This window comes from Talaromyces rugulosus, chromosome VI (assembly GCF_013368755.1).
Source record: "Talaromyces rugulosus chromosome VI, complete sequence".
In the NCBI taxonomy this organism is placed as follows: domain Eukaryota; kingdom Fungi; phylum Ascomycota; class Eurotiomycetes; order Eurotiales; family Trichocomaceae; genus Talaromyces; species Talaromyces rugulosus.
In genome coordinates, this window is record NC_049566.1 from 1,380,214 (window position 1) to 1,406,197 (window position 25,984).

Sequence of the window (25,984 nt, forward strand, 5' to 3'; positions counted from 1 at the left end):
AGGGGGAAGACGTCAAGGGAAGAGAGAAGAAGAAAAAAAGGTACAATCCTAAAGGCAAGCATAGAGGCTGCTCCTGATGACAGGTGTGCACAGAACTGCTATGACAAAAGCAGGACAAGAATTCGCAGGGATCGCTATACCAAGACTCGGTCACGTTTATTATTTAGTTGAATTGCTCCGGGCTAACAGGGAGGTCCCTGGCGAGACAGAGACACCACCAAGAGAACTTCGCCGCATCCGTACACCACTGCCGCTGCCGCTGCGACTGCGCCGTCTCCGAAAATCTTCATTGGAGCCTCGCCGCCGTCTCTGGATCAAACGGAAGCCGATAGTTAGAATCACAGTGGCTATTCAAAGACGAAGGACGGTATCTTAGCATTCGCAGGAAGTGATATGTAGACAAGGCAAGAGGACAGGCAGAACCACATGTTTGGCTAAGCAGCAACAAAAGATCAGGTGTGACTAACCGAATTCAATGTATTCTCCTTGGGCGTGGCAGATTCATCAAGCTTGAGAGCATTCAATCTCTTCTGGCTGTCCTGCGTAATTGGATCTATCTCTTCGGCTTTGCCCGAGTTGGAAGTAGGTAACAAGGGCTGAGTGGGCACACATCCGTTCTTTCGCTTCTCGGCCTGTTCTACGACCAGATCCCATCGTTGTTGACGGGACTTTTCTCTCTCGTCCGCACCACTCTGGTGTTCTTTGTACTCTTGCATGCAGTCGTCGAACAGCTGTGGGTTGATGTCCATGAACAACTTCATGGCGTTATAAACCATACTATGGATTGTCCTGGGCACGGTTAGCAAGAGGGTTTCTCAGGCAACTCAGTCAACCCAACTTACTTATTCCAATGGCCCTTGGAGTTTTCATACAACGGGGCGAACATTATAGGCAAGATGGTCTCCACATTATCGCTAACCAAGTTGCAAAAGTATTCGTTATTCCAGAAATATAAGGCTCGCTCGGCGACCTTTAAAGAGGTCAGCACAGGGTCTCCTATTAAGTTGGAGAGGAAAGAGGCATGGTCGAACCTGAAAGTGAGGGCTGGCGACTGATTTCGCCAGCTGGGTGAACAGAGGCTCTTGGACTTTGGCAAATTCGGCCGGATCCATGACCTCAAAAATATCTTCAACTTCGTTCAAATACATCACCTCTTTCGTGCTATTCACTTTCGGCCAGTATCGCAGTAAGCCCAGCACAACCTTGGGTTACAGTTAGCATCGGGAGCGCACATTCCAGAAGGGGAAAGGTAGACAAACATCTTCAGTGAGTGCTGAGTCCTTTTCCAGAAACTGGACAATGCAGTAAGCTAGTTGCGGGTGGTACATGCTTAAGCATTTGACTTTGTGTAGCGGAATGAGCACTCGGGTCAGGAAAAGTTTATGTTCCTCTTTCAGTGGAAGGGCGAATCCGTTAATGATGGAACCCAAAATCTCTAGCAGCTCAGCAATTCCGTTGAATCGCTCAGTCTCATATGAGAATTGAAAGAAAACATTATTTATTGAGCGTCGGATGTAAGACCGCAAGTTCAGGAACTTTCCGTAGATACGGTGAAGGGTTGTTTTGAGAAAATCGCGCTCTCTGGGATCCTCGGAGTCGAACAATTCGAGCAGCTAAACCCCGATGTCAGTTCTTCTGCTACAGATTAGGGGCAGGTGTCTTTTCTCACCTGAAGAACGAATTGGTGATCAATGTACTGCTTTGCGATATTGGTGTTGAAATCCTGGCTTTCGATAAAGCGGAGGAAGAACTCGTAGACAACCTGAATATGAGGCCAGGCCACTTCCAAGACCGGCTCATCCTCTTCGGGATCAAAGGCTTCGCCTTGAGGGCTCACTGGCGGCGGAATAGGCCGGAAGAGGTTCTTCGCAAACATGTCGACCACGCGAGGATACATGGGTTCGGTGATGACGGAGCGATTGTTTGCGACATAGTCGAGGAGTTCATGGAGTGCCAGCCTCTTTATCTCCTTGGACTTCATGTCGGCAGTAGGATCGTTGAAGTCAAAGATGATGTTGCACTGGTCGATTTTCTGCATGAACAGGTCTTGACGACGGTTTGGTGGAACCTCGTGGAAGCCTGGCAGTTTCTCCAATTCGCGCTGGCGTTGATCGGATATATCAAATCTTGACGAATGCTGGCGTTTTGGTGTCCTGATACCTTCCGAGATGTCCTTGGGGGTCGAGTGAAGTCTATCAAAGGCATGGGATTTTTTCGGAGGAGCCAGATCTCCGGGCATGGTCTCGGCCGCGCCGGGAGGAGGGACATGCTATGCACGCGAAAGATTTAGAAAATGGTTTGCAAGTATCAGGAGGGTTCAAGAACTTACAGGCGCACTTGGACTGATCACAACACTAGGAGTCAGAGGCTGCTGCCCTTGCCTCGTCGGCGTGCCGGGGATATTCACTGCTTCAACAGCATGAGTTCCTGATTCTACTTGCGCTGACGGTACCAAGAATTGGTCCATACCGGCTTGACCAGTAGCACCCTGCTGGGCAGCGGCGGAATTGGCGCTGGCCGGAGACAGGTTATCTTTGCTGCCCCTAGGATCATTCACCGAGGTGGAGGACGAGGTGGGCGTAACATGGTTCGGACTGGACGACTGGGCTTGCTGGGCGGGGGTCAACGAGGCATTCGAGGCATTGGAGGAAGAGTCTCGTTTCTTTGACGATTTATTCGAGTCCTTGGCCCGAGATAGCTGCTCGTGCTGAGAGGGTTAGCGTGACGGGGAAACAACAACAAGGCAAAAGCTGTTTGGTGTTGGGGCGACACGGGCGACAGCGACAGCGACAGATCACAACCCGCAGCGCTGGGTCAAGATGGGCACTCACCACTCTCTGTCTGAAGCCTTTCATTCTGCCTGTCTCCTGCACTATTGATGCTCCAAGGTGTTGTTCGCCGACAGTGGACCGTCACACGGCTGGTTGAGGGAGGGGGAGCGACGGGTGATTGCAGACAGTTCGAGAGGACGGCGACGGGCTACCCTGTTTCCGACCTGCAGAGGACAATTATGAGCCTGCTCCGGGATACGACGCGTGACAGCAAGAAGAAGACCATTCGGTGTCCGGCAAGAAGGCTGCTGTCGGGGGCGAGATGGGGTAATTAGCGATGCGACACGCTGAAGAATGAATGGTTGATGCTTGGGGCTGAGGCGGTGTTATGGTGTTTGGGGAAATTCAGGAGACATCGGGCAAGCATACCTGGACGGCCAGATGGGTTGGAGCAGGGAGAAAGCAAGCAAAGAAGGACGAGGAATCAAGCTTGACTTTGCACACAAAGTATTGTTGGGTTCGCCGTACCTGGTTCTCCGTCGACTTGTCCGGTCGCTGTCTGTTCTGGAGGTCTGGGCGGTGGAGGTTTGGTTGTCCCAGTGTCGCTTAGCAGGAGAGGAGCGGGGGACGGCCCCGACGACAGCTAATGAGCTGCTAGTAAGTAACCGTGCAGTGTGGGTTTGTACTGGTGATTCTTTGGGACTCCTCTTGCTGGCCGTGGTTTGCTTTGGTTTTTATTTAATTTTGGCCGGTTTTACTACGGATTAAATAAAATGCTGGGCCACTGCGAAGACGTTGTTGCACACGATGATGCGAGGGGCTGTTTATCACCGACAGTATTGGCCTCCCGCCTGTTTTATGCAGTCGGATATTGGATAGTAGAAGATGGCTGGGGTTTTCTTGGGCTTGTAAGTTATAGTAATTACGATGTGGCTGTCACTCGGCCGTCTCCAACTGTTTACTACAGTTCAATATAACAGTGTGGTGTTGTTGTGTTGATGAGCGCAAAAGTGCGAAGAGCTGAGACAAGGCAGACATCTTGGATTTTCGCGCATCCCACCACACATAACACCAAGCGTGTGCATTGTCCAATCCTGCTCTTTGCGCGTGCATCCCTCTCTGTAATTGGGCCGTATTCTGCAATGCTCGCTGCTCGTTCGACCGGCCCGATATCGACAAAGCGGTTCGAATGTTTGTGTTGTAAATTTACCGTAAACAATTCCGTGGGTCTGGTCACGTGCCGTCTCCTTCCGTTAATCCGTTTCCGCGCCAGGCACCGGCTGATTGGCTGATGGCTGATGGCTGGATGTTCAAGGGAAAGAAAGGTATTCGTCTTCCTTCTTCCTCCTGCGTGTTATGACTGCAGATGTGTGTGAAGGTCATGAAAGGGTAGTAGTTTGTTTCCTTGGTTTTGATTGACAAGAAGACTAGTGGTGGCTATTTCATTTCCGAGTGCATCTCGGCTGCAGTCTCGATATATTTTGATAACGCCGCCACCACTAACAACCTCAAATATTGTGCACCATGGTGGCCGAAGACAACGTGCATCCTCGCTATGCACCCTGGTTCCAGATACCAGCGCGTCGCATAGTCGCTGTCGAGCATCCTGGCATCGTCAAAAATGTCGACAGGGCAATCGCTACATTGCAGGGCGAGAAAGGGCTTGCCAATGTAAGTTTTACCCGCGTTGTTTTCTTATATATAAAAACTTTTTTTTCCCCTGACATGCTCAAGATATTGGATCCCTCCAAGCCAGCGACCAGGGGACTGCTCTTCCTTCGCCCCGAAGACCCCATGGCCAGGCCAATCGAGTCGGTCAACCGACCATCCAACAACATCCTGCTCAAAGTCACCGTGCCCAAATGGACCGGACGCAAACGTAAAAGAGGCAGCGATGAGCCCTTTACTGACAGCAAGTCCACGCCTGAAGCGGTTGAGAGGGAGCGGCAGTCTAGTGCTTTTAGACAGCAAAGTCTGAGAGACAATGCTACAAAGTATACTGTCGAGCCTGTCGGCATGGTGGAGAGAACTCACAACTACCGAAGTATTCCGGACTATGTGTTTTCAACTACGGCGAGTCCGTTTACGCAGAGGGTTCGAGAGACGATTTTTACACCTGACTGTAAGCTGCCAGAACATCCACCCAAAAGAAATACTAAGAGAGCAAAATACAGTCGAGAAAATGAGACAGTTTGACATGTCCATGAGCAAAGGAGAGCTCACAAACGTGGATCTGATCCCACCTCCAGCGTTTAGCAAAGCGCACATCCCCTTTCAATATACCTATCGCCAGAACCCAACAGTCAAGGTGTTCCAAGACACTGCGGGGAATGTCAACTCCATCAACACGCAAACCCCAAACAAAGTGCGCACCCACCAAGTAATCTTTGACGTGCCCAAAGTCCCCTCCGAACCACACAAGGAATGCCCACCAGTATCCGAGCTGGACCAGGAGCTCCAAGAAACGATAGCCATCCTCGAAACCCTCTTCGCTGAGCGGCCAGCCTGGACCCGTCGCGGGTTGCGCAATGCCCTGAAAACCCCAGAACAGCGCACCGCACTGCGACACGCCATCGGCTATGTGGGATACATCTTCCGATCCGGGCCATGGCGAGACGCAATCATCAAACTAGGCCACGATCCGCGCACCGACGTCGAATTCCGCAACTTCCAAACCTTTGTCTTTCGTGTACAGGCACGAGAGCCAGACGTTGCCCGCGATGGCGGCGGGAGCGCCAAACGACACACCGGCGTTGCTGCCAGCGGACCTCGCGACTTTAGCGGCCTCGACATCTCTGGTATCCCCACGGTGACCAGAGACGAGCTGCCAGACAGCCATCTCTGGACCGGCAAAGCGCCGCTCCCGCTAGACGGCAAGATCTGGATGGTATGCGACATTGTCGACCCGATCATCAAAGAACTCCTGTACCCGACCAACCCAGCCCCAGACTTTCTGCGTAGCGAGTGCGACCCCGTCAGCGATGGGTGGTATGGCAGCGGCACGCTGGCCAAGGTCAAGACGATCATGCGGCAAAAGATCAACGCCCTGACCCAACAGCACCGCGAACCTGCTGACTCGGAGTACGAGTGTATCTTGGGCTTTCCGGACCACCACGCCGCGGACGACCCTAGCCTCGAGGCATTTTACGTCAATCCCGAGACAGCTACTCCGCGAGAACTCATGCTGGCCACAGAGGTCAGGACGACTCTCAAGGGCGCCGCCAATTGGAAAACCGCAGTGTCGGCGGGCAGGCCAAGCAACGCCGTTGCGGAGGACGAAGAAGGGGAGGAAAGAGAAGCTATACGGAGGGTGATGGAGGAGAATGAACCTTTGAGTGATGACGAGGATGATAATGACGTAGGGAATGGGGATGAGGAGGACGAGGATGAGGAAGATATAGATGATGTTAATGAAGGAGAAGCGCGTGCACAACCGGCCAAGAGGCAGAGAACTGCTAAAGGGAAAGCCAAAGCCAAAGCCAAACCCAAGGGCAAGGGCAAGCAGAAGCGTGTTCGTATTGATGATTAGCAAGATTGAAATAAAATCAATTCTCAGCTGCAGTCTACATGTACTTTTTTTTTACAGCAAGAACCAAGTAAAGCGAAATGATTTGTTTCCTTGTAGCGTAATCATACATCAAATACGTAATCAAAAAGTCTCATGTGAACATAACTCGTAGCAAAATCCCATATGTGCAAACAAAACAATAAAGCACATATCGAGCAACCAATCAGAAGAAGAAACAATCATTACTAATGCAAGCAATAGACAGCAATAGACAAATAGCCACTCATATAAAACTCCAGGAACAAAGACACCCATTCAAAGTCATAGCTAAATAAAAAGTCAAGAAAAGGCGAGGAGATGCCTAGGCCATCTGCCCGTATTGAGAGAGAAGGCCGGCCAAGGTTGGGAAGAGAAACGAAAAGATTCAAGAAAGTATGTTTGTCCAGGGTATTGTAAATCAAAAAATGCCGCCATGTGTACGCCGTTGCTGAAAAGATAGCCAAATGTAAATAATGATTGGAGCAGGTAAGTGTGAGAGCTGATTGTGAGTGATTGTGTCAGAGCTAGATCTGAGCATTCTTCTCAGTCTCAGTCACAAACTCAGCCTCGGTGTTGGATAAATCGGGCTCGGAGGGGATGAGCTCCTTGGACACGGTGGGAGTAGATGCCTCATTAATGACAACGGTGTCAAAGACGCCCTTGAGATCGGCGGGGTAGTAATCGGAGGGCTTGAGCTCGACGAGGGGAGAGCGTGAAGAGGCCATCATGTTCTTTCCATGGCGGGCAGTAGACATGAGCGGCTGGGCAGCAGGTGGCATCGCGATTCCGAGCTCGTGAGGAGGAATGTTTTCCTTGCCACGGTCATCAGCCTTGGCCCTAGCTTCATCGTCATCACTGATATCAAGACGGCCAGCAAAGTGCTGCATGGTGTTGGAGGCTTCCTCATCAGGAGTGTCGACGTGGATATCAAAGAACCAGCTGGCTGGCTGGCGAGTGGACTGTGGAGCAGGGCTTTTGGTGATGGGTGCTGGTGCTTGAGCCAGACGCCCGAGAGGAGTACGCTGGGAGCGGCGACCAAAAGCTTTGGTGGACTTGCCCAATGGAGAGCGACCAGCGGGTTTCCCAATGGTAACGCTCACCTTACGAGGAGTTGGGGTCTCGACTGGTTTGTTCACCTCCGAGGCTGACGACATGCGGGTCGTCTTGAGGGCCTTTGGGGATTCGAAGAGTTGCTCGTCATCTTCGGAGGAACGCTTGCGCTTGGTCGAGTCTAGTTTGCCGAAGGAGGGAGCAATGTTTTCTTCATCCGAGCTGTACACAATCGAGCGTTTCAGAGGGGTTGGGCGGGGAGTAGCTGGAGACGAGTGTTAATCAACGAGCAGTAGAAAGTCAATGGCAGACAGGACTGTACCATTCAAGCGGTTCACGGTGCTCAGTTTGGTCGGGCGAAGAGCACCACGCATACGAGACTGGACCAGCGGCCTAGGGCCAAACGAAGGGGCAATTGTGAGAGCAGACATGGTGATGCTAGAGGTCGAAGAGGTCGACAGAAGTAGGGAGTCGGCACGTTGAGCCCAATGGGGTTATATTGATGATGGGTTTAAATAGCAGACAGACGCGTGGCCACGAGCAGACCAGCGGAGTCTTCACACGAGTTTTCTTTGTGTGCAATATCGAGTGGGCGGTACCAGAAGCAGTAATTGTTTGCCCACGCGAAGGATCAACAGCGACAACGAGAGAAGAGGGTATGGTGGTAAAGGAGGAGGAGGAGGAGTGATGGTGATAAGAGCGGTGGTGGGAAGAGGTCTAGCTCGACTACGAGGAAAGAAGGAAGGAGCGACGCAGGAGGCAGGAGGGGAAACAGAAGCTGAGAGAGGGAAGGAGGGAGGGGGACGGGGGCTTATACTAATAGTAGCAGTAGTAGATGAAGCTCGACGAAGGAAGGCGCGGAGTCGCGACTGCCGGGCGCGATGAATGGACAGAACAATGCAATACTAGTACTACATACATTGTAGTGAGCACGTACGAGTATGTCAGTCTTCTTGATCTTCTCGCGAGCATGCATAAGGACTAAGAATTCCTCGCGTTGGACGATGTCGCGACCGCCAATAACAGCCCGTAGCGCGTCATGGCTGGCTGGCGGCGCAGCGGGCCATGCAGCGTGTTCAGGCAAGGCATGATTTCGCATTATTTCACTCTGTTGCTCTCGCCGCCCCCTCGGTCGTGGCCAAGGGAACAATGCTGCGTTCTCTATGTTCTGTGTTTCTGCGTTTTTCCCCTCCTCCGAGTCTCACAAGTGCATACTTCAACACTCCATACTCATACTTCATCCTCGAGAGCGGCCCCGCTCATTCGACATAGAATCATCGCAGTGGAGCCAGATCGATTTGCGTGAAAACTCCGTGCCGTATTACTTGACTAGCAGCGATAGTCTCGCCCATCTCATGCCTCAAGGGGCAAGACACTCCAGGCTGACACGGTTAGCGCGAAACCTTGAACGCGGGCGCGTCGAGAAACCTGCATACCATAATTACCAGGTTTTACCAGTGATTATCAGCACAATGGGCATTGTTACGCACGGACAATTACCGCGCTAGCCGTTTAAAGGCTAGCGCGCCCCTGGGTGGTGCATCGCCTTCCTCAGTATGGCCCGGACGTAGTTCCTGTTTGCTCCTCGCCGTGAACGAACTATCTACTAACACATAGTATATGCACGACTTATCCTGTGGCCCCTAATCATTGTCGTCATCACGGCTGGCCATTGCTGCTCGTGGTAGGTGCGAGGCCTATCACTGCGACTCTGGACAAGACCGCGTCCCCAAGCATGCAACCTGCCTCCTGCACCCTGCACCTCGCGCTTCAGTACGCGCTCGATGGACTCGCCAGGAGAGCCTCGCTGCCACTGGATCTGCTGAGCAAGTGAACTTTAAAATCCCCGTGCGTGTTGTTCATGGTGGTGCGATTGCGAATCGATTCGACCACTGTGATGGAAAAATGATGGTTGCTATGCACCATCTCGTCGTGTCTATTATGTCCATGTCCGGTCTCACTTTCCAACAGTACGCAACTGACGGTTGTTTCACCACGACTGGCTGTGGCAAATCCAACATATACATACAACGCTCGACTGGGTCAATCACTCTCTTCACCTGAAACAGTGCACGACACCGTGTTGATGTACATTGTTCGCTAATGGTAGTTGTAAATTTAGCAAATTCTATTTTCTATTTTTTTCTTTTCAAATCTCATCTTCCCAAGGAATGCTATCCATCGCACCCTGCCTCTCCACGCAGCGCGCAGATGCACGTCCAGCTCGTTTCATGGCTTCGTCCATGACCACTTGATATCGCTCCTTCTTCTCATCTGCCGCAAGATCTACTGCAGCCTTGCCCTGCAGTCGACGCTGCTCTCGCCATCGTGCGATATACACTGCGTAGCCCCCAACAAACGTGTCTCCAGCTGCCGTGGTGTCCAGAACCCGAGACACCTGGGCTGCCGGGATCTCGTTGGTAAAGCGCGTCTGGTTTTCACCAGAAGCAGCAGCTGCATCGCCGGCACTATACCATGCCCCCTTGGATCCCAGAGTGATAAGGACAAAAGTGACGCCGAGCTGGTGGAAATACCGAGCCACTTGGTCTCGTCGATTGGCATCCGCAGCTCCCGGCACAACGCGGAGCAGCTCTTGGTCATTGGGTGCCATCAACTCGGCTTCTGTTTCGTTCATGATCAAGTGGTCAACTGCCGCATAAACGTCCGTAGGCAGGCCATCCGGTGGCGCCGGTGCCGGGTTGAACATCACTTCTGGTCCGCTCTCAATTCCTTTCCTGCCAGCTTCCCTGTTTTTCTGTTTGAACTGGTTGATATCTCGCAGAATGCCAATGACCGTATCAATTGGGATCTCTCCTTGCATGACGATGATGTCCGGCACTGGTGCTGCCAATCCTGTCTGGATCACCTCGGGGATCGGTTGCATGCCCGAGTAATTGGCCCCCGGCGAGAAAAGAATGCGGTTTTCTCCTCCAGCTGATTCATCGACGATAATCACAGCAACTCCAGTGTAGTCATCTACCACCCGGATCCGCGAGGTTCCCAACCCAGATTCTTCCAGTGTCGGGCGAAGGAGCGCTTGGAAATGTCCGTCTCGGTTCCCAACAGCGCCGACCATTTCAACGTTTACCGGTGTCGACGAGGCCGCTGCTCCTGTCGACGATGGTTTCCTGCGGGACAGTCGACCGCACGCAACAGCTTGGTTTGATCCCTTTCCACCGGCACTTGTTGTAAAGGACGTAGCAGTGATTGTCTCTCCAGCATTGGGGAATCGTGGCGTCACCGAGACCATGTCGGCGTTGAGCGAGCCGATGATTCTGATGAGAGGCGCCATTGTAGTTATTCGGTATTCGATCTTCGATATGGGTCGTTTTTCAAGAATCTGTAATGACCGTTGTACCTAGCTCTTCGAAAGCTGAGATATAGTGTCCAGCCGTTCACTTGTAGGAGCCAATTGCTCGATATAGTCTTTAATAAGAGATAGGACCCCGCCGACATCATCGCTTTCTCTGAGCGCCCCACTCGCTGCTTTCTTAGCGATCGCGCCGGTCTAACCGGATCAGTACACTAAGCGACATTTCTCAAGATGCAAAGGCGATGAGCGGAGAGAAAATGCTAATAAATCTATTTGGATATTCTAAACCGTCAGGTAGGCATACTACGCCGTTTTTGAATGGATTATTTAACGTTTAAATATCAAAATGGGGTGTCTAGCGTTAGCCAATGTCACGTGACGTGGAAACCACTTAACGCGTAACACGCCCGACGCCCGACGCGTCTCGCGTTTTCCGCTCTTCTTGCCAGGAGCCGAAGACAATTCACCTCGCAGTGTTTTTTCCCCGCACATCGCAGCAAGAAAACAACAGCAATACCCATAATCACATATTTGTCGGTGTTTTTGTTATTTTTCTGGCCATATCACAGACATGGACAGGCGTGTCCCCTATTCCCTGAGCGTCCTCGCTCCCAGCCAGGATGGCGCTGATGAATCTCGCTTGGCCATCCAGGCACGGCTCCGCGAGTTCATCCTTGCCTTCCAGCTCGACAATTCTTTCATTTACAGGTATAGCAGATCACTGGAAATTACTCGAGTTATGTACTGATATCCTCCTGCAGAGACCAATTGCGACAGAATGTTCTGATAAAGCAATACTATTGTGATGTGGACATTGCACACTTGATATCATACAACGAGGAGCTTGCTCACAAGCTGACAACGGAACCTGGAGATATTATTCCATTGGTAGGTCTACTTTCAGCTTCGAGCCGACAATTGTGAAAACTAACTTGATCGCAAACTAGTTTGAAGCTGCTCTCAAACAATGCACCCAGCACATTGTCTACCCGTCACAACGCGACATCACCCTCCCGCCGCACCAGCTACTTCTCCATTCAAGCGCCTCTCACATTTCTATTCGGGACCTGAATGCGACAAATATCTCTCATCTTGTTAGAATCCCCGGTATTGTCATCGGCGCTTCGACAATATCCTCAAAGGCTACCGTCATCAGCCTCCGATGCAAGAGCTGTGAATATATGGACCATATCACTGTCGACAGTGGCTTCTCTGGCTTGACCCTGCCCAGACGCTGCGGCCGCCGCCCACAACCTGGAGAGCAGAGATCTGACCCTTGTCCCATGGACCCTTATGTCATCGCCCACGAGAAATGTGACTTTGTCGACCAACAAGTTCTCAAGCTCCAGGAAGCCCCGGATCAGGTTCCTGTAGGTGAATTGCCTCGTCATGTATTGATCTCGGCAGACCGCTATCTAGCCAACCGAGTGGTTCCTGGATCGCGTTGTACAGTGATGGGCGTCTTTTCAATCTATCAGGCAAAGGGCGGCAACAAGGCCGCTGCTGTGGCTCTTCGAAATCCCTACCTGCGCGCGGTTGGAATCAGCAGCGACGTAGACCACACAGCCAAGGGAGCGGCCACCTTTACAGAGGAAGAAGAGCAAGAGTTCTTGGAAATGAGCCGTCGGCCTGATTTATACGAAGCCTTTGCGCGAAGCATTGCCCCTTCTATTTACGGCAACATGGACATGAAAAAGGCTATCGCTTGTCTGCTGATGGGCGGCTCCAAAAAGATCCTTCCAGATGGTATCAAGCTGCGTGGAGATATCAACGTTTTGATGCTGGGTGACCCTGGTACTGCCAAGTCTCAGCTGCTTAAATTCGTCGAAAAGGCATCCCCCATTGCCATCTACACGTCCGGAAAGGGTTCGTCTGCGGCCGGTCTCACGGCCTCTGTCCAACGTGATCACAATACCCGCGAATTCTACCTCGAAGGAGGAGCCATGGTCCTTGCGGACGGCGGTGTTGTCTGTATTGACGAGTTTGACAAAATGAGAGACGAAGATCGAGTAGCAATTCACGAAGCTATGGAGCAACAGACAATCTCGATCGCCAAAGCCGGAATCACTACTATTCTCAACTCGAGAACGTCGGTCCTCGCTGCTGCTAACCCTACCTTTGGTCGTTATGATGATCTGAAGACACCCGGAGAAAACATCGATTTCCAAACGACTATTCTGTCGCGTTTTGACATGATTTTCATTGTCAGAGATGGTCATGACCGTGCCCGTGACGAGCGGATAGCTCGGCATGTGATGGGTATTCACATGGGAGGCAAGGGTATGGAAGAGCACGTTGAGGCAGAGATTCCCGTGGAGAAGATGAAGCGGTACATTAGCTACTGCAAGTCGTGAGTTTCTTCCTTTTTTTTTTCTTTTTCTTAATTGTCCATACTAATGGTCTCAGGCGGTGCGCTCCCCAATTGTCCGAGGAAGCAGCAGACAAACTTTCTTCGCACTTTGTCTCCATCCGCAAGCAAGTACACCGCGCTGAGCTTGATGCCAACGCTCGCTCGTCCATTCCAATTACCGTTCGTCAGCTCGAAGCCATCGTCCGAATTACCGAATCCCTAGCCAAGCTCTCTCTGTCACCGATCGCTACGACGGCGCACGTGGACGAAGCCATTAGGCTGTTCCTTGCATCAACCATGGACGCAGTCACCCAGGGCGAAGGCCAAGGCAGCAAAGAGCTCATGGAAGAAGTTGCCAAGGTTGAAGACGAACTTAAACGTCGCTTGCCCATCGGATGGTCTACCAGTCTGGCCAACTTGCGTCGTGAGTTTGTCGACGGACGGGGATACAGTGAACAGGCCCTCAACCGAGCGCTGCTTGTGCTACAGCGGCGAGACACGGTTCATATTCGTTCCGGTGGATCGCAGATTTACCGAAACGGGGTGTAGGAATATAATACCCTGCCTCCACTGTCATGGGACGAACTTGACGTTGGCGTTGTGTAGATTTATTTTCTGGGGTTGCTGCTGGTCGATTTTCATTAGCATATATAGCTACGGGTGGTGTATGGAGTCTGGCCGTTTTCATTTCAGGTAGAATAATATCATTGTGTTCATAATAATAATACCAATCTCTATCAATGTAGATGAAGGAGCTAGAGGACAGGATGTCTCACCAAGGCATTTTACCGTGATTTTCTTAAGTGATGTTTTATAATAAACATGTTCGGCTTGAAAAACACCCTAAAAGAATTATTTAATAAATTATGCTATACAATTTCAAACAAATATGTCGGAGGAGATGTAAATTAGGGCTCGATATACGCACTCCGGGACCAAGTATTTCCGTGCCGCCCCGTCTTTGACGGTTTGACCCAGCCAAGGTACACCTTTCCCAATCGGGAGTAATGTCATTCGGTCTACGTCGCTGATAGCTTCACCTGATGGCAGTTGTTTGTTCCGCCCAATTCTACGCCAAAAGGAGCTGCAGCCTTTTTAATTCTCGTCCATCAAAGACATAGCAGTGGTCAGCAGCCAGTGAGCACGTCAAAAAAAGGGTCGTTCCATGGTAGGTAGATGATTCTCGACTAGGCTGCGGCCTCCTTCTTCCTCGAACGAGATGAGTGGTGCTCCGAGTCCGCGGAAGTCGATCGACAGCTTGGCCTCGATTAATTCCATTTCCACCCCGTCACTCCAGCAGTATGCGCAGTCGTCGCAGTCGCAGTCGCAGCATGAATCGCCTCGTATCGCGCCGTCTCAGCGGATTCCGCAGCGCAGATCGTCGACGGCCAGTTCAATTGTCAGTATTGGTGGGATGCTGGACTCTTCCCGACACCATGGATCGATAGCGGAGTTGGGCCAGAATGGTTAGTGGCTTTTTTTTTAAAAATTATACCGTGTGTTTTGCTGATTATTATATCTAGCTATCTCGACACTCTTGCAACCTCCCATTGTCCGCACCGGTCTCGTGCCATATTCACAAGTACCTACAACTGGCTATAAACCTCCGACCTCAAAGGATATCCCGCCTGTCACGCTTACGAATGTACCAAATGTTGAATCCAAAGATTTCCAACCCTACCTCGAACAAGTCGGATCCCTTTACGATACGTTTCAGCGCGCAAAAGAGGGCAATGAGGAGAATGAATCACCGCTAGTCAGGGGTAACAAGGGTGGTTTGTCCCCGAATCCTGCGCCGGTCAGACTGGACGAAAATGATAGCCGACGGCCGTCTGGCATTGAGCGGCGGCTCTCGGGTGTGTCTGCAAGTTCTCGGGCTGTTTCTCCCTTTGATATGAGAGGAAGGAGACGGTCGTCCTACGGCAAGGGTCCGCAGGCTGTCACCCCGCTGTCAACCATACCGAATGTTTACTTTGAGGAAGACTTTCACCTTGAAAACCCCCGGACTTTTGATGTTGTGTCCGAAAGGTCTGAAGTCGTCCGCCAACCTTCCAAACCCCCCGGCGCGGAGATTGCTGCCAATGGGTCGACGCTTGAGCCGCCCACAACTGGACGGAAAGTGCTTGCGACAAACGCTATTCTGCAGGAAAAGCTTTCTTGGTACATGGACACGGTGGAGATTCACCTTATTTCCTCGATATCGACCGCCTCCAAATCGTTTTTTACCGCGCTCGGGTCCTTGCGTGAATTGCATGCCGAGGCAGCGGATTCAGTCGAAAGAATCAAGACACTCCGCATGGATCTCAATAAGATTGACAAGGAAATGGCTATGGGGGGACTCAAAGTAGTCCACTTGCGCCAAAGAAGAGACAATGTCAGGAAACTGGCTGATGCCATGACTCAGTTACACGAGGTAGTCGAGGCTGTGACCGAGTGCGAGAAATTGGTGGACCAGGGGGACATTGAGGACGCGATTGGTGGCTTGGATGAGGTTGAACGACTCCTTGCTGGTGAGCAAGCTTCGAGATCTCGCGGAGAGTCCAAGTCCGAGTCCAAGTCAAGAGTGCCCGTTGATCTGAGAGGCATTCATGCACTACAAGGTGTCGATGAGGAGCTTTCACAGTTGAGACAGCGGATAGGAATGGGCTACGAAATTAGGTTCCTCAACGACCTGTTGACAGATTTAAGACAGCACATTAGTGGTGTTCCTGCAAATGTCACATTGCAGCGCTGGGGTCTGTCATTTCAGAGAAACCGTGTAGGCCATAGACCTACCCCATCGATATCACCAGCCTATCTTTCTTTTAACGCCGAAGTTCGATCAAAACTACATGTCCAGCTGATGGGGCTCGGCCGGTCACATTATATGATGCCAGCGGCAACCTCATTCAAAGCAGCTATTTTGCGAGAAATGAAGGGTCTCATACGGAAACATCTTCCTAGTTCCAGTGACGACGATAATGAATCGATGATGTCAGCCTCCACTCACGGCGGACGGCAGCTGAGCTCCCAGGAAAAATCGTCAATTCTGGCACGGAATTTGCGAGCTCTTGATGCTGGAGATGCCTATGAGATGCTGCAGGAAATATATACCAACGTGAGCGAGGCATTAAGAAGGCTTAGCGTGCAGGTCAAGGTGCTTCTGGACATTACCAGCGGTCTTGGTACCAGTACCAGTCCCTCGTTGGGCCGGTCACGTAGCCCTGAGCCACGGAGCATGGAAGAATTATTACGGTCAAAGGGACGAGCAGCAGACGTAGCTGCTGCCCAAGAAGAGATTCTCCAGGTCTTGGACATGTCGAGCCTGTTGGGTCAAGCTGTGGATATTGTGCAGTCGCAGGTTGTCAAGGTACTCAAAGTACGATCAGAGCAAACGTCACACTTGCCTCTGGAAGATTTCCTAAAGTACTTTAATCTGAACCGCCTCTTCGCTGATGAATGTGAAGCTATTTCTGGGCGAAGCGGCACATCTTTAAAGACAGTTGTTGATAATCAGATTCGAGATTTCATCGTCAGGTTCAGCGATGCGCAACGGCACAATATTGTGGAAGTCCTGGATTCCGACAAATGGGACGCCAAGGACTTTGGTGATGCCGAGAATGCGGTCTTGGATAAGGTTATTCGCGCAAGCACGGGGGATGTCGATTCGTGGTCTCGAGCTTCCAAAATATGGGAATCACAGACGGAAAAGAGTTCGGCAGAGCCAGTCACCGAAAATGGCGCTGCTGTGAATGGCTCAGGCAAAGAAAAAATACGAACGGCAACATTTGATGAACAAAAATACATACTCCCACAGTCGGCGTCTACGATGATGCGGAGCATTGAAGAGTTTGAGCACTTGACATCAAATATTCCTAGCATGACGCAGGAGATCGGATTAAACCTGGTAGAATGCTTGAAGCTATTTAATTCGCGTTCTTCGCAGCTGATCCTCGGTGCCGGGGCTACCAGAAGCGCGGGTCTCAAGAACATCACTGCAAAACACCTAGCACTCTCGTCCCAGGCCTTGAGCTTCATCGTGGCGCTGATCCCATACGTACGAGAGTTTATACGCCGACAGTCGTCGTCGGGCCAGCTGATAGCCGAGTTTGACAAGGTCAAACGGCTTTGTCAGGAGCATCAGAACGGCATCCACGAGAAGTTGGTAGACATTATGAGCTCTCGCTCGACCAACCATGTTGCTGCAATGAAAAAGGTGGACTGGGATGCAGAGAAAGACCCACGCGCGGTCAGTACGTACATGGAGACGCTGACCAAGGACACGGCCACTGTGCACCGTATTCTCGCTCGACATTTCCCGGATGCGACGCTTATGATGGTCATGGGCCCGGTCTTTGCCAGTTATAGGGAGCAATGGACCAAGGCTTTTCAGGAAGCCACAGTCAAGACGGAATCTGGAAGACAGCGGTAGGTTTTTTCTTCTTTTCCTTCTAAGATCTTCCGAGTAGAACATGAAGCTAATTGTGATAGATTGCTTTCGGACGCGGAATACTTCAAGTCGCGAATCAGCAAGATTGACGGATCTGGCGACCTGGGCGACCTTCTCGTTCAAGTGACCAACGCCAAAACTATCGTGCCGGAGAAGAATGGCGACCACGACGCTCAATCCCCAACCGGGTCGCCTCCAGTGCCAGAAAAGGATACCCCTGTTTCAGCAGAGAAGGAGCCGGCAGCCGAAGCCAAATCATAAGTCATGATTTGCGATGTACATACATATCTGACGCTTTCATCCGTTATGAATTTTTGGTGTCTGTTTTTGGTCTGTTCTGTTCTGTTCTGGTCTCGTCTCGTCTCGGCATTGTCTAGGAGTTTTGCTCGTTGGACGGATTTTTTTTTTTTACTTTTTGTTTTGACTACCCTTGATGTTTTTCGTTTTATGGTTCAAGAAATTCATGCACATAATGTATTCAATAGAGATTTAGACTTGCGTTTCTATGGATAGTCTGTTAATGGATGCATGATTGGTTCAATGTTTAGTTGTCAATATAAATGCGCAATTCACTTAAGATTGCATCTACAAGACATCAACTTGATATGTAGCCAGATCGATTCCATCCTATTGATATATCCTCTCAAGCATGTACGTCTTTAAGCCTTCAATCCCTTCTTCTCCCCCAACGTCTTCGGGTCATGTCCTCCCTTCCCCGAACCACTCACTCTCGGTCCACTGCTTCCCCCGCCGCTGGCCAGGTTGTTCCCGCCAGTGGTCTCGGGCAGGTTTGCGGCTTTGTATGAGCGGTCGATGTCGGAGCCCTGTCGTCAAATCAGTCAATTAGTAAACCGGCATTCAATTGGATGTGTTGATGGGTTACGAGGGGACGAACAGGGTTGGTGCCGTGGGCTTTGTTAGGTCCGTTTTCAATGGCATTGTCGGATTGAGGCACTCCATTGTCGTATTCGGCTCCGCGAGGCATTTTGTTTGATTTCAAGTGAATTGAGTTGGGTTTGTAAATGTGATATGATGTGGTTGAGGGGTATATGTATATTGACCCGGGTAGTTGAAGATTTAATAAAGTAGATATATGTGTAAAAAAGACAAAATGTAGAGGCGTAGAGCAGGTATTTAAGGGGAATTAAAGGCAAGAAATTAATAACTGGCCATTTGCAAGGTCATGATTGATGACGTCGTTCATACGTATATACAATCATTTAGACCCACTTAGGGTTTTAGGGTTAGGGTTGCGGTTATTGACAATGTTGATTGTTTCTTTTGTCCAGTGACTATATGAAGATCATTCGATATGGTATAGGGCTAGGGTTGTGATTATGAACAAGGTTAATTGTTTCTTTTATTCAGTGACTATGAGGATCCTCCGATATGGTAGCTGGATAGTTCTCTACCTAGTAAAATACAACCCCAGGCCAAAGAGAGAATAACGGGTAAGAGGCCCTCCTTCAGGATCGTTTTTTTTTTCAGTATTGCGCACTACGCACTGCTCGCAACCTCCAGACGCTGAAAGCCACCGTCCTTGGCGACCTTCTTCTGCAACTCGGCCATGCGCTTCTGGTCTCCGAGCGGATCAGTCGAATCCGCATCGAGCGCCCACGAGAGCAACTCATTAGAGTAATTGGGCTGGAACGAGGCATCCAAAATCCCCAACCGCTTGCCATAGTTTGTAACCTTGGCCCAGTCGCGCGGGACATTTTTCAAATCGCGACTGAAATACGCGTACGAGCGTTCAAAGATCTTGCGGTTGACGGCGCTGCCCATGATGGGTTTGACATCAACATACTCTTCATAGGCAACCTGGGGTTGCGCAATGACAAAGTCCGTGGCCCGTTTAACCGCACGCAGGAATTTTTCCACTTTGTCACGGTTTTCCGCCAAAAAGGAGTCGTTGGCAATGTACAAGATGGAACAGAAGCAGCAGCAGCCCAGTTCGGCCAGCTGGTCGATGCGCAGCATCTGCACGTCGTCGCGGGCGCGGCCCTGCGAGGCGAGCCATTCCTCGAGCTCGACCATTTGCACATTCTCGAGGCCGATGCCGGCGTCGATTTCGCCGCGGATGATGGCCTTGGTCACGTTCATGCCGCAGCGGACGGCCGTGTAGTCGTCGGGAGTCATGCCGTAGTATTTGGTCAGCTCGTCGATTTGGATCTGTCATGGTTAGCTTTTGTATTTTACGGGCAAGAAAAGCAATAGGAACAAACCTTGCCAAATTCTCCAACATAGCCGATACGTTTGCCCTTGAGAGTCTTAAAGTCAGTGGTGATGCCACTGTCTTTGAGGTAGACAACTCCGGTAAACGGCTCGTCGAGGAGGGATCCAAACGAGGTGACGGGGAATCCACGCGCTTTTGCCTGTTTCCATATTAGTAAGACGCTCACAAAAAGAAAGGACGGACTATACGCACCGCCAGGGTGTGGATCATGGCTTTGAAGCCCATGTCGACCTTGCCGCTGCCGATGATCTCGGTCACGTCCGATGGGTCATTGGGCTCCAGGAGGGCGACTTTGAGCCCTTCCTCCTTGAAGTAGCCCTTGGACTGAGCAAGGTAAAGAGGCGCATGGTACGGGGTAGCATGCCTTGGTACCATATTTAGCGGATGCATCGCATTGTCAATAGTCAAAAAGAAAAACCTTACCAGTTGGTCAGAAAGGTGATCTTATCAGTCGACATCTTGACAAGTAATGAATTCGTTCGTCACTGCCGACAGTCAGCAACCAAGAGACAAAAAAAATGCCTCCCCGAAAGGCGACACAGAGGGGGATCAAAGCCGCGCATGTCCTTTCGCTAGTATTATCTAGATCAAGTTTTGACAGTATAATCTCAGAACAACCAGCCCGTCAAGCTCTTCTGAAAAAAAAAAGCAAGACAGACTAGCTGAACACCTGTCATGCGGTGCAATTATTACTAAAAAAATACCTTGACCAGTGATATTGACCAGTGATGAACTCCTCCATCATGCAGAGGCTGCTTGGACATGGCGCAACTCGGACCCTGAACGGGTTCGTACCGGGTTTGGAATCTAGATTGTTAGTAGACCTGGTCAAACAGCAGGCTCGAGACGTACATTATTGATTTTTTTTTTTTTTAGTTGGGAATGTCTCAATTGAGTGTTGTTGACAGAATGAGAAAAAAGGAAAATACGAGGGGAGGGGACGAGGGATAAATAAATAAGTCATCGGTCAGTCAACAGCGAGCGGGGCACAGATCCACTTGTCGGAAACAGCTGGTTCTCGCCAATTGATGAAGCTCTCTCATATACCGGCCAGTCCCGATCTCGGTGACTTAATTAATTAATAACTATTATTCAACTGAATTAGTGGATTGAAGAGGATTGCTGTGTGATATCATTCTTACCCGGAATAACCTTCTTTAGATGTTCCAGATGTCGCATTTGTGGTTAACTAGCTAAATGACGTATATACGATAAACACTGCGTAGATCACCACAACATACCCAACAGCAGTGAGCTAACTACCTAAATAATAATAGACCTAATAAATACGAATAATAATGGGATGTCCAGCTCATGTAACCGAACGCTAGCAAGCTGGGCTATGCCGGAGCACTGTGTTCCAAGAGTGCCCCGGGGAAAATGAAGAGAGGAAAAACATAGTACTAATATAATTCAAGGAAGCAAAGAACGAAAAACCTTATTTTCCATTCAGAGAGAAAGAATCGAGAGGCGACGGAGCGTGGTCGCCCGGCTTTTTGGTTCGCAAGGTGAGGGGGAAAGGATACTCATCCGGGTCTTCCTCTTCACTGTTGATGTATTGATTATTAGCTAAATGGAAAAAAAAAAAAAAAAACAACTAGACCACTTACGGCAGTTTCCACGCGATATAGTCCTCCGTACTGAGTCCCTCGCGGCCTTCTTGCAGCGAAGCAAAGTCGCCAGGAGTCATCATGCCACTGCGATCACGCGGCGAGCCTGGGACGGACAGAGGCCGAGAGATTTTCTGAGCTGTGCCGCCAATGTAGTCGGTAAAGTCCTCTTCGGAGTCGAATGAGTTTGGATAAGCTGGTTGCGAGTTAGCTATCACTGTTGTAGAAAGGGGGCCTCGGTTCCGAGTTTCTGTACATACCTCTTCGCAGAGCAAGCTGGCGAGCTTTGACATATTCAAGACCCATACGTTTCCAGTCCAGCAAGTCGCTCAATCGCTCCGTTCGGTTTCGCTGGTTGATTCGTTGACGCCGGCTCTTGGACGCGAAATCGAACATAAAGTCGGCAAGCTGATTAACCGAGTCATCCACGCCCTTTGACCGTCGGTCTACAATGTGGATTCCGTAGTCTGACGAGTTCTCAATCAGTTCCTCCATATAGCAACCGAAGCCGGACAGATTCGTGGTAATGCTGGGAACGCCCATGACTGTACACTCTGCCGGCGTGTATCCCCACGGCTCGTAGTAGGACGGGAAGATGCCCATGTGCGTGCCGCGCACAAAGTCGTCGTAGTCCAGAGGTAGAACCGGGTTAGCTGAATTGAGGAATTCTGGGTGGAACACCACCTTGACTCGGTCCGATGGGTGGTTGAAGAGCTGAACGCGACGGATCTGGTTGAGAATTGGATCTTCCGAGTCGTTGACCATGTTGTGCGTGACAATGGGAGGCAGAGTGTGGCGCTTCAGGGCAAACAGTCGGCGACGCAGAAGCACTCGATCTTGGCTTGTGATCAGATCCTTCTCGTCAGGCATATTGTCACCGTCCTTCCAGGTCAGGCATCGTTCAAACAGACGTCGACCAATGCCCTTTTCAACCATTTCAAGAGTGTCCCGCAGTGACTTGACAACCGCTTGACCCTTCAATGCCTCGACTGTCAACGAGGATGTTTGAGCCGGCATGATGATGAAAGCGACAACGGTTGTTTTGGAGCCGCTGTTCTTTAGACGGTGGTTCAACCGCGCTAGACCCTCGATGAACATGTCAACGCCCTTGTTGCGGTACTCGTACCGACCAGCCGTAAAGCAGTAGAGTGTGTTGTCAAGATCAAAATCCATGTGGCCGTAGAAATGGCCGCGAACAAAGTCATGGATCTTCTCCTTGGCCTGGGAGTGGAGATTCTGAAACTCGTGCATCGCAGAGAACTTCTTCACATTCAATCCGTTGGGCAAGACACCGTCTGGTTTCCTCTTGAGCAGGTGCTCGCTCTCAAACGCGGTGATATGGGACACTGTCGTGAAGACATCTGCAGAGTGGGCTGCAGCTCTCTCGATGCAGTACCGGTGATAGATACCACGCTTGCCTGCCTCGGCGTCGACATCGAAATGTTGCAGGTTGTTATAAAAGTCTACCGAGCCCGCACACAGATAACGACCCAGGAGAGTTGCGTGTGTGGTGAAGATTGTGGTCAGGTCCATGTGGCGCTTCTTTGCCAGAGGAAGAGCAACACCTGCCAGCCATTCGTGAAAGTGGGCAATCACAGCACGTTTCGACTCGTGGGCGATGTACTTTTGGGGGGGTTTTTTAATCAGCAAAACTGTTTCTGATACTTAGACAAGCAAACTTACCTCTCCCAAAAACCAGGCGACCAAGTATCCAAAGACAATGGCTTCGTTTGTCTCGTGGTCGCCCTCGGGCGATGGAATGCCCGAGGTATTCCAGAGATCACCCTTCCACTCCTCCAGGTAGCGATAGCCAGTTCCAGTATCTATCAGCAGCACTCTAGGAGCACCCTCAATCAGCCAGCGGCCGTAGATAATGTCGATACCCCGTTCCTTCATCGACGCGATCGTTTCGGTGATGGCCGGGTCGGTTGGCTCCATAACCTCGACTTCGACGGCAGCCTAGATAGATATACATTAGAAAGAGGATACGTAGTATACAGGCCACCTCAAAAACACACCGAAGCCCTGTTCAATGGCCCGATGAGTGTGTAGCGGTCGCCATATTCGGCGGTGGTAACGGGAGCCTTGGACTTGAGCACCGAATAGATTCCTCCCACTGCAGATGAGACACACGCGCATTAGAACTTTCCCAAGCTTCCACATGGACTATGGGTGCAAACCTCGATTAGCAACCTCAGTAGCTATCTCGAAAAGCTGGTGATTTCGGGTGTCGCGCTTGGGGGTCTCGGAGGTCGCCATTGCGGAGAAAGCACGCAAGCAAGCAAAAGGGCGCGCGCCAAAGCCGGGGCTGGAGAGACAGTGGAAAGGAGAGACAAAGGTCCAAGAGGGAGTGTCGAGAGAAAAGAGAGAATGCAAAAACCGAGAGGATCAGGATTGTGAGAGGTTGGTTATAGTCAATGTTACTCTGGTATCCCGGGGACGGTTTGACTGCGGGGGAGAAGGAGAGAGAGCGTTGGCCAGGGTGGGCCCGCTGAGCTTTTCTCTGGGGCGACGCGATCGCCGTGGCTGCTCCAGAGTCAGCTTGACAAACAGGGACAAGTGAGAAAGATGCGAATATTGAAGGGAAATACACACACGCAGTTGGTGTTGGCTTCGTTGTAGAGAGAGCTCTCAGTCTGTCTCTTCTCTCGTCGGGTTGAGCAGGGACACAGCTACCTAAAGACAGACAGGACAGACAGCATGGAAATAGCTCTAGCTAGCTTGGCCTCGCTAGCCCAAAAAGACACAATCACGCCAGCCTCTGCCTTGTTTCTGGCTTTTATTTCGACGGAACTGATTTAGTCCTGGCGTACCCTTTTCTTTGGAGCGTACTTTGTTCACCGGATTCATACACAGGGAAAAAGCGGGTCCAGCGTTTCGTTGAAGGTTTGGTCAGCCACTTTAGCCTGAGGGAGCTTGCAACAGTCACGCTCGCAATGGACAGGGATATGGCAATTGTGACATGAGAGATGCATGCGCAATTGAAGCCTTGAAAGTTGAAGCAATTGTCGATGATGCAGGGCGCTGGCCCAATCAGAATGCATGCAGCCCGCAACCAGCCAATGATAGAACATTATGTGGGGCGTGATCATGCACAGACCACGTAGCTAGAGCTAAGAGCTGCACACATACGTCATGTCAGGTGACTGCCCACAGTGTTTTTCGCCTTTTTTCTGGTCGCGCTTTGCTCTTTTCCTATATTTGACCGCTGCACATGACCCGTTCAGATATTATTAGTGCTTCATTTCTCCAACGCGCCTCGTTTCCTCGGACCTGGTGCTGTACTAACAAACGCCACTCCCCCGCACGCTGTCCAAACCGGGGACGATGATGGGGAATGATAATAATGGGGGCCGCGTGATTCATGATTGGCGCGTGTCTTCTATCTAGTATGTGTCGATCTATCATCTACCATTGATGCATATATACAAGGGCATTAAACACCACACACGTCTGGTCCACCTCAAAACACACCATGCGCAATCGCCCACAGATAAAACTCACCGCACCCAGCAGCAGCTTCGACTGTGGCCTTGATCGCATCCCAGCTATCAAACAGGGTGTTTACCCCCACAATCTTGAACACAATAGTCTCCCAGTCCGTTACAGGCAACGTGCACAGCCCGCCCTGCACATAGCAAGTTGGATGCGTACTAAACGCGTAGTCGCTCAGAGCCGTGCAATCGGCGAACGTCTGGTTACCACCCTGGTCGTATGGCGCCAAGTGCTCTTGTAAGCAGAGCATGACTTTTGTCACCCAAGCCTGGCCTGCGGTTGACAGGAGAGAGGCATTATCCAGCGATTTTTGACAGTATTTTTGCCCGTAGTCGAGAGGGTATCCGGTCGAGCCACAGTGGTAACGGGCCTCGACACATTCGGCGTAGAACGAGCAGTCATTGGGCTGAGGGCTGCTGCACTCGGTGCTGTTGGCAGTCTGTCTGACGAAGAGACTGTTCTCGGGCTGGGCCAGGCCCAGAGTGAGGAACAGTGGGAGGCTGAGAAAACTGAGCTTCATTGTTTAGTCTCTTTCGAATGCTGCTCTCTGTTCCTTTAATGTCGGTGGTACGGATCATGCCTGTAAACCAGTCAGTTCCGGTAATTTCTGGTAAAGCCGACCAGCAACCTACACAGATTTAACAGTCTATAAACTCAGTTGAAGTTGGTGGAAAGGAGAAAATGTGTTCGTTTAAAGTTTTTGTGGTTGTTATTCACATGTTGCCTGGATGTAACCGTAGATCTGTCCGTGACATGTTCCTTCGCGTCATGCCTCTTTGGATCTAATGCATTTCCCTCACCCACTAATTTCTCAGGGCACGAATTATTTTGACTTTAGTAGAGTCTACATTATTATTACTATATATTTATTAGCACCCTTTTTTATGTACAAAATAATAATAGAAGAACGCTTTGACAGTAAGGCATTAACTGCCTCACCGCCTTCTGTTTCGGTCAATGAATCATGGCAGAATGTATTGGATATAAATAATATTGATCAATTGATAACATAACATATTGAGGCGTTCATTATGGAATATCCATTGGCTAAGGGTTCCGGATATTCTTTCGTCCCCAAAAGCCATCGTAAGAAAAGTCCGTAATCGTGGAGCGAAGCTCCACTATTACAATTATTTATACAGGTTCTGGCAGCCGTAAATTAAAATGCCCTTGTTGGCTGTTGAAC

General features: G+C 50.6%; 11 protein-coding genes across 11 annotated transcripts; 3 read left to right on the top strand and 8 right to left on the bottom strand.

Annotated features, from left to right (window-relative positions):
* Window positions 1-452: 452 nt before the first annotated feature.
* Window positions 453-2,855, bottom strand: TRUGW13939_10822 (uncharacterized protein; the record flags this gene model as incomplete). Its single annotated transcript, XM_035493932.1, has 7 exons — window positions 453-789; window positions 843-970; window positions 1,032-1,202; window positions 1,260-1,613; window positions 1,670-2,269; window positions 2,330-2,707; window positions 2,832-2,855. The coding sequence occupies 7 exons, from the start codon at window positions 2,853-2,855 to the stop codon at window positions 453-455; spliced, it is 1,992 nt and encodes a 663-aa protein (XP_035349825.1).
* A 1,440-nt stretch (window positions 2,856-4,295) lies between these two features.
* TRUGW13939_10823 (uncharacterized protein) lies at window positions 4,296-6,300 on the top strand (the record flags this gene model as incomplete). The annotated part of the gene is made up of 3 exons (XM_035493933.1): window positions 4,296-4,442; window positions 4,506-4,893; window positions 4,946-6,300. The coding sequence occupies 3 exons, from the start codon at window positions 4,296-4,298 to the stop codon at window positions 6,298-6,300; spliced, it is 1,890 nt and encodes a 629-aa protein (XP_035349826.1).
* Window positions 6,301-6,842: 542 nt separating this feature from the next.
* Window positions 6,843-7,799, bottom strand: TRUGW13939_10824 (uncharacterized protein; the record flags this gene model as incomplete). The annotated part of the gene is made up of 2 exons (XM_035493934.1): window positions 6,843-7,633; window positions 7,691-7,799. The coding sequence occupies 2 exons, from the start codon at window positions 7,797-7,799 to the stop codon at window positions 6,843-6,845; spliced, it is 900 nt and encodes a 299-aa protein (XP_035349827.1).
* A 126-nt stretch (window positions 7,800-7,925) lies between these two features.
* Window positions 7,926-8,467, bottom strand: TRUGW13939_10825 (uncharacterized protein; the record flags this gene model as incomplete). The annotated part of the gene is made up of 2 exons (XM_035493935.1): window positions 7,926-8,237; window positions 8,306-8,467. The coding sequence occupies 2 exons, from the start codon at window positions 8,465-8,467 to the stop codon at window positions 7,926-7,928; spliced, it is 474 nt and encodes a 157-aa protein (XP_035349828.1).
* Window positions 8,468-9,517: 1,050 nt separating this feature from the next.
* On the bottom strand, window positions 9,518-10,660 carry TRUGW13939_10826 (uncharacterized protein; the record flags this gene model as incomplete). Its single annotated transcript, XM_035493936.1, has 1 exon — window positions 9,518-10,660. The coding sequence occupies one exon, from the start codon at window positions 10,658-10,660 to the stop codon at window positions 9,518-9,520; it is 1,143 nt and encodes a 380-aa protein (XP_035349829.1).
* Window positions 10,661-11,252: 592 nt separating this feature from the next.
* TRUGW13939_10827 (uncharacterized protein) lies at window positions 11,253-13,580 on the top strand (the record flags this gene model as incomplete). The annotated part of the gene is made up of 4 exons (XM_035493937.1): window positions 11,253-11,389; window positions 11,443-11,569; window positions 11,629-13,031; window positions 13,088-13,580. 4 exons carry the CDS (start codon window positions 11,253-11,255, stop codon window positions 13,578-13,580), a joined length of 2,160 nt encoding a protein of 719 aa, XP_035349830.1.
* Window positions 13,581-14,250: 670 nt separating this feature from the next.
* TRUGW13939_10828 (uncharacterized protein) lies at window positions 14,251-17,721 on the top strand (the record flags this gene model as incomplete). Its single annotated transcript, XM_035493938.1, has 3 exons — window positions 14,251-14,497; window positions 14,555-17,438; window positions 17,502-17,721. 3 exons carry the CDS (start codon window positions 14,251-14,253, stop codon window positions 17,719-17,721), a joined length of 3,351 nt encoding a protein of 1,116 aa, XP_035349831.1.
* Window positions 17,722-18,119: 398 nt separating this feature from the next.
* Window positions 18,120-18,445, bottom strand: TRUGW13939_10829 (uncharacterized protein; the record flags this gene model as incomplete). Its single annotated transcript, XM_035493939.1, has 2 exons — window positions 18,120-18,284; window positions 18,356-18,445. 2 exons carry the CDS (start codon window positions 18,443-18,445, stop codon window positions 18,120-18,122), a joined length of 255 nt encoding a protein of 84 aa, XP_035349832.1.
* Window positions 18,446-18,957: 512 nt separating this feature from the next.
* On the bottom strand, window positions 18,958-20,151 carry TRUGW13939_10830 (uncharacterized protein; the record flags this gene model as incomplete). The annotated part of the gene is made up of 4 exons (XM_035493940.1): window positions 18,958-19,629; window positions 19,683-19,832; window positions 19,886-20,057; window positions 20,117-20,151. 4 exons carry the CDS (start codon window positions 20,149-20,151, stop codon window positions 18,958-18,960), a joined length of 1,029 nt encoding a protein of 342 aa, XP_035349833.1.
* A 980-nt stretch (window positions 20,152-21,131) lies between these two features.
* TRUGW13939_10831 (uncharacterized protein) lies at window positions 21,132-23,562 on the bottom strand (the record flags this gene model as incomplete). The annotated part of the gene is made up of 6 exons (XM_035493941.1): window positions 21,132-21,240; window positions 21,304-21,499; window positions 21,564-22,926; window positions 22,987-23,262; window positions 23,322-23,419; window positions 23,484-23,562. 6 exons carry the CDS (start codon window positions 23,560-23,562, stop codon window positions 21,132-21,134), a joined length of 2,121 nt encoding a protein of 706 aa, XP_035349834.1.
* Window positions 23,563-24,766: 1,204 nt separating this feature from the next.
* TRUGW13939_10832 (uncharacterized protein) lies at window positions 24,767-25,318 on the bottom strand (the record flags this gene model as incomplete). Its single annotated transcript, XM_035493942.1, has 1 exon — window positions 24,767-25,318. The coding sequence occupies one exon, from the start codon at window positions 25,316-25,318 to the stop codon at window positions 24,767-24,769; it is 552 nt and encodes a 183-aa protein (XP_035349835.1).
* Window positions 25,319-25,984: the final 666 nt, after the last annotated feature.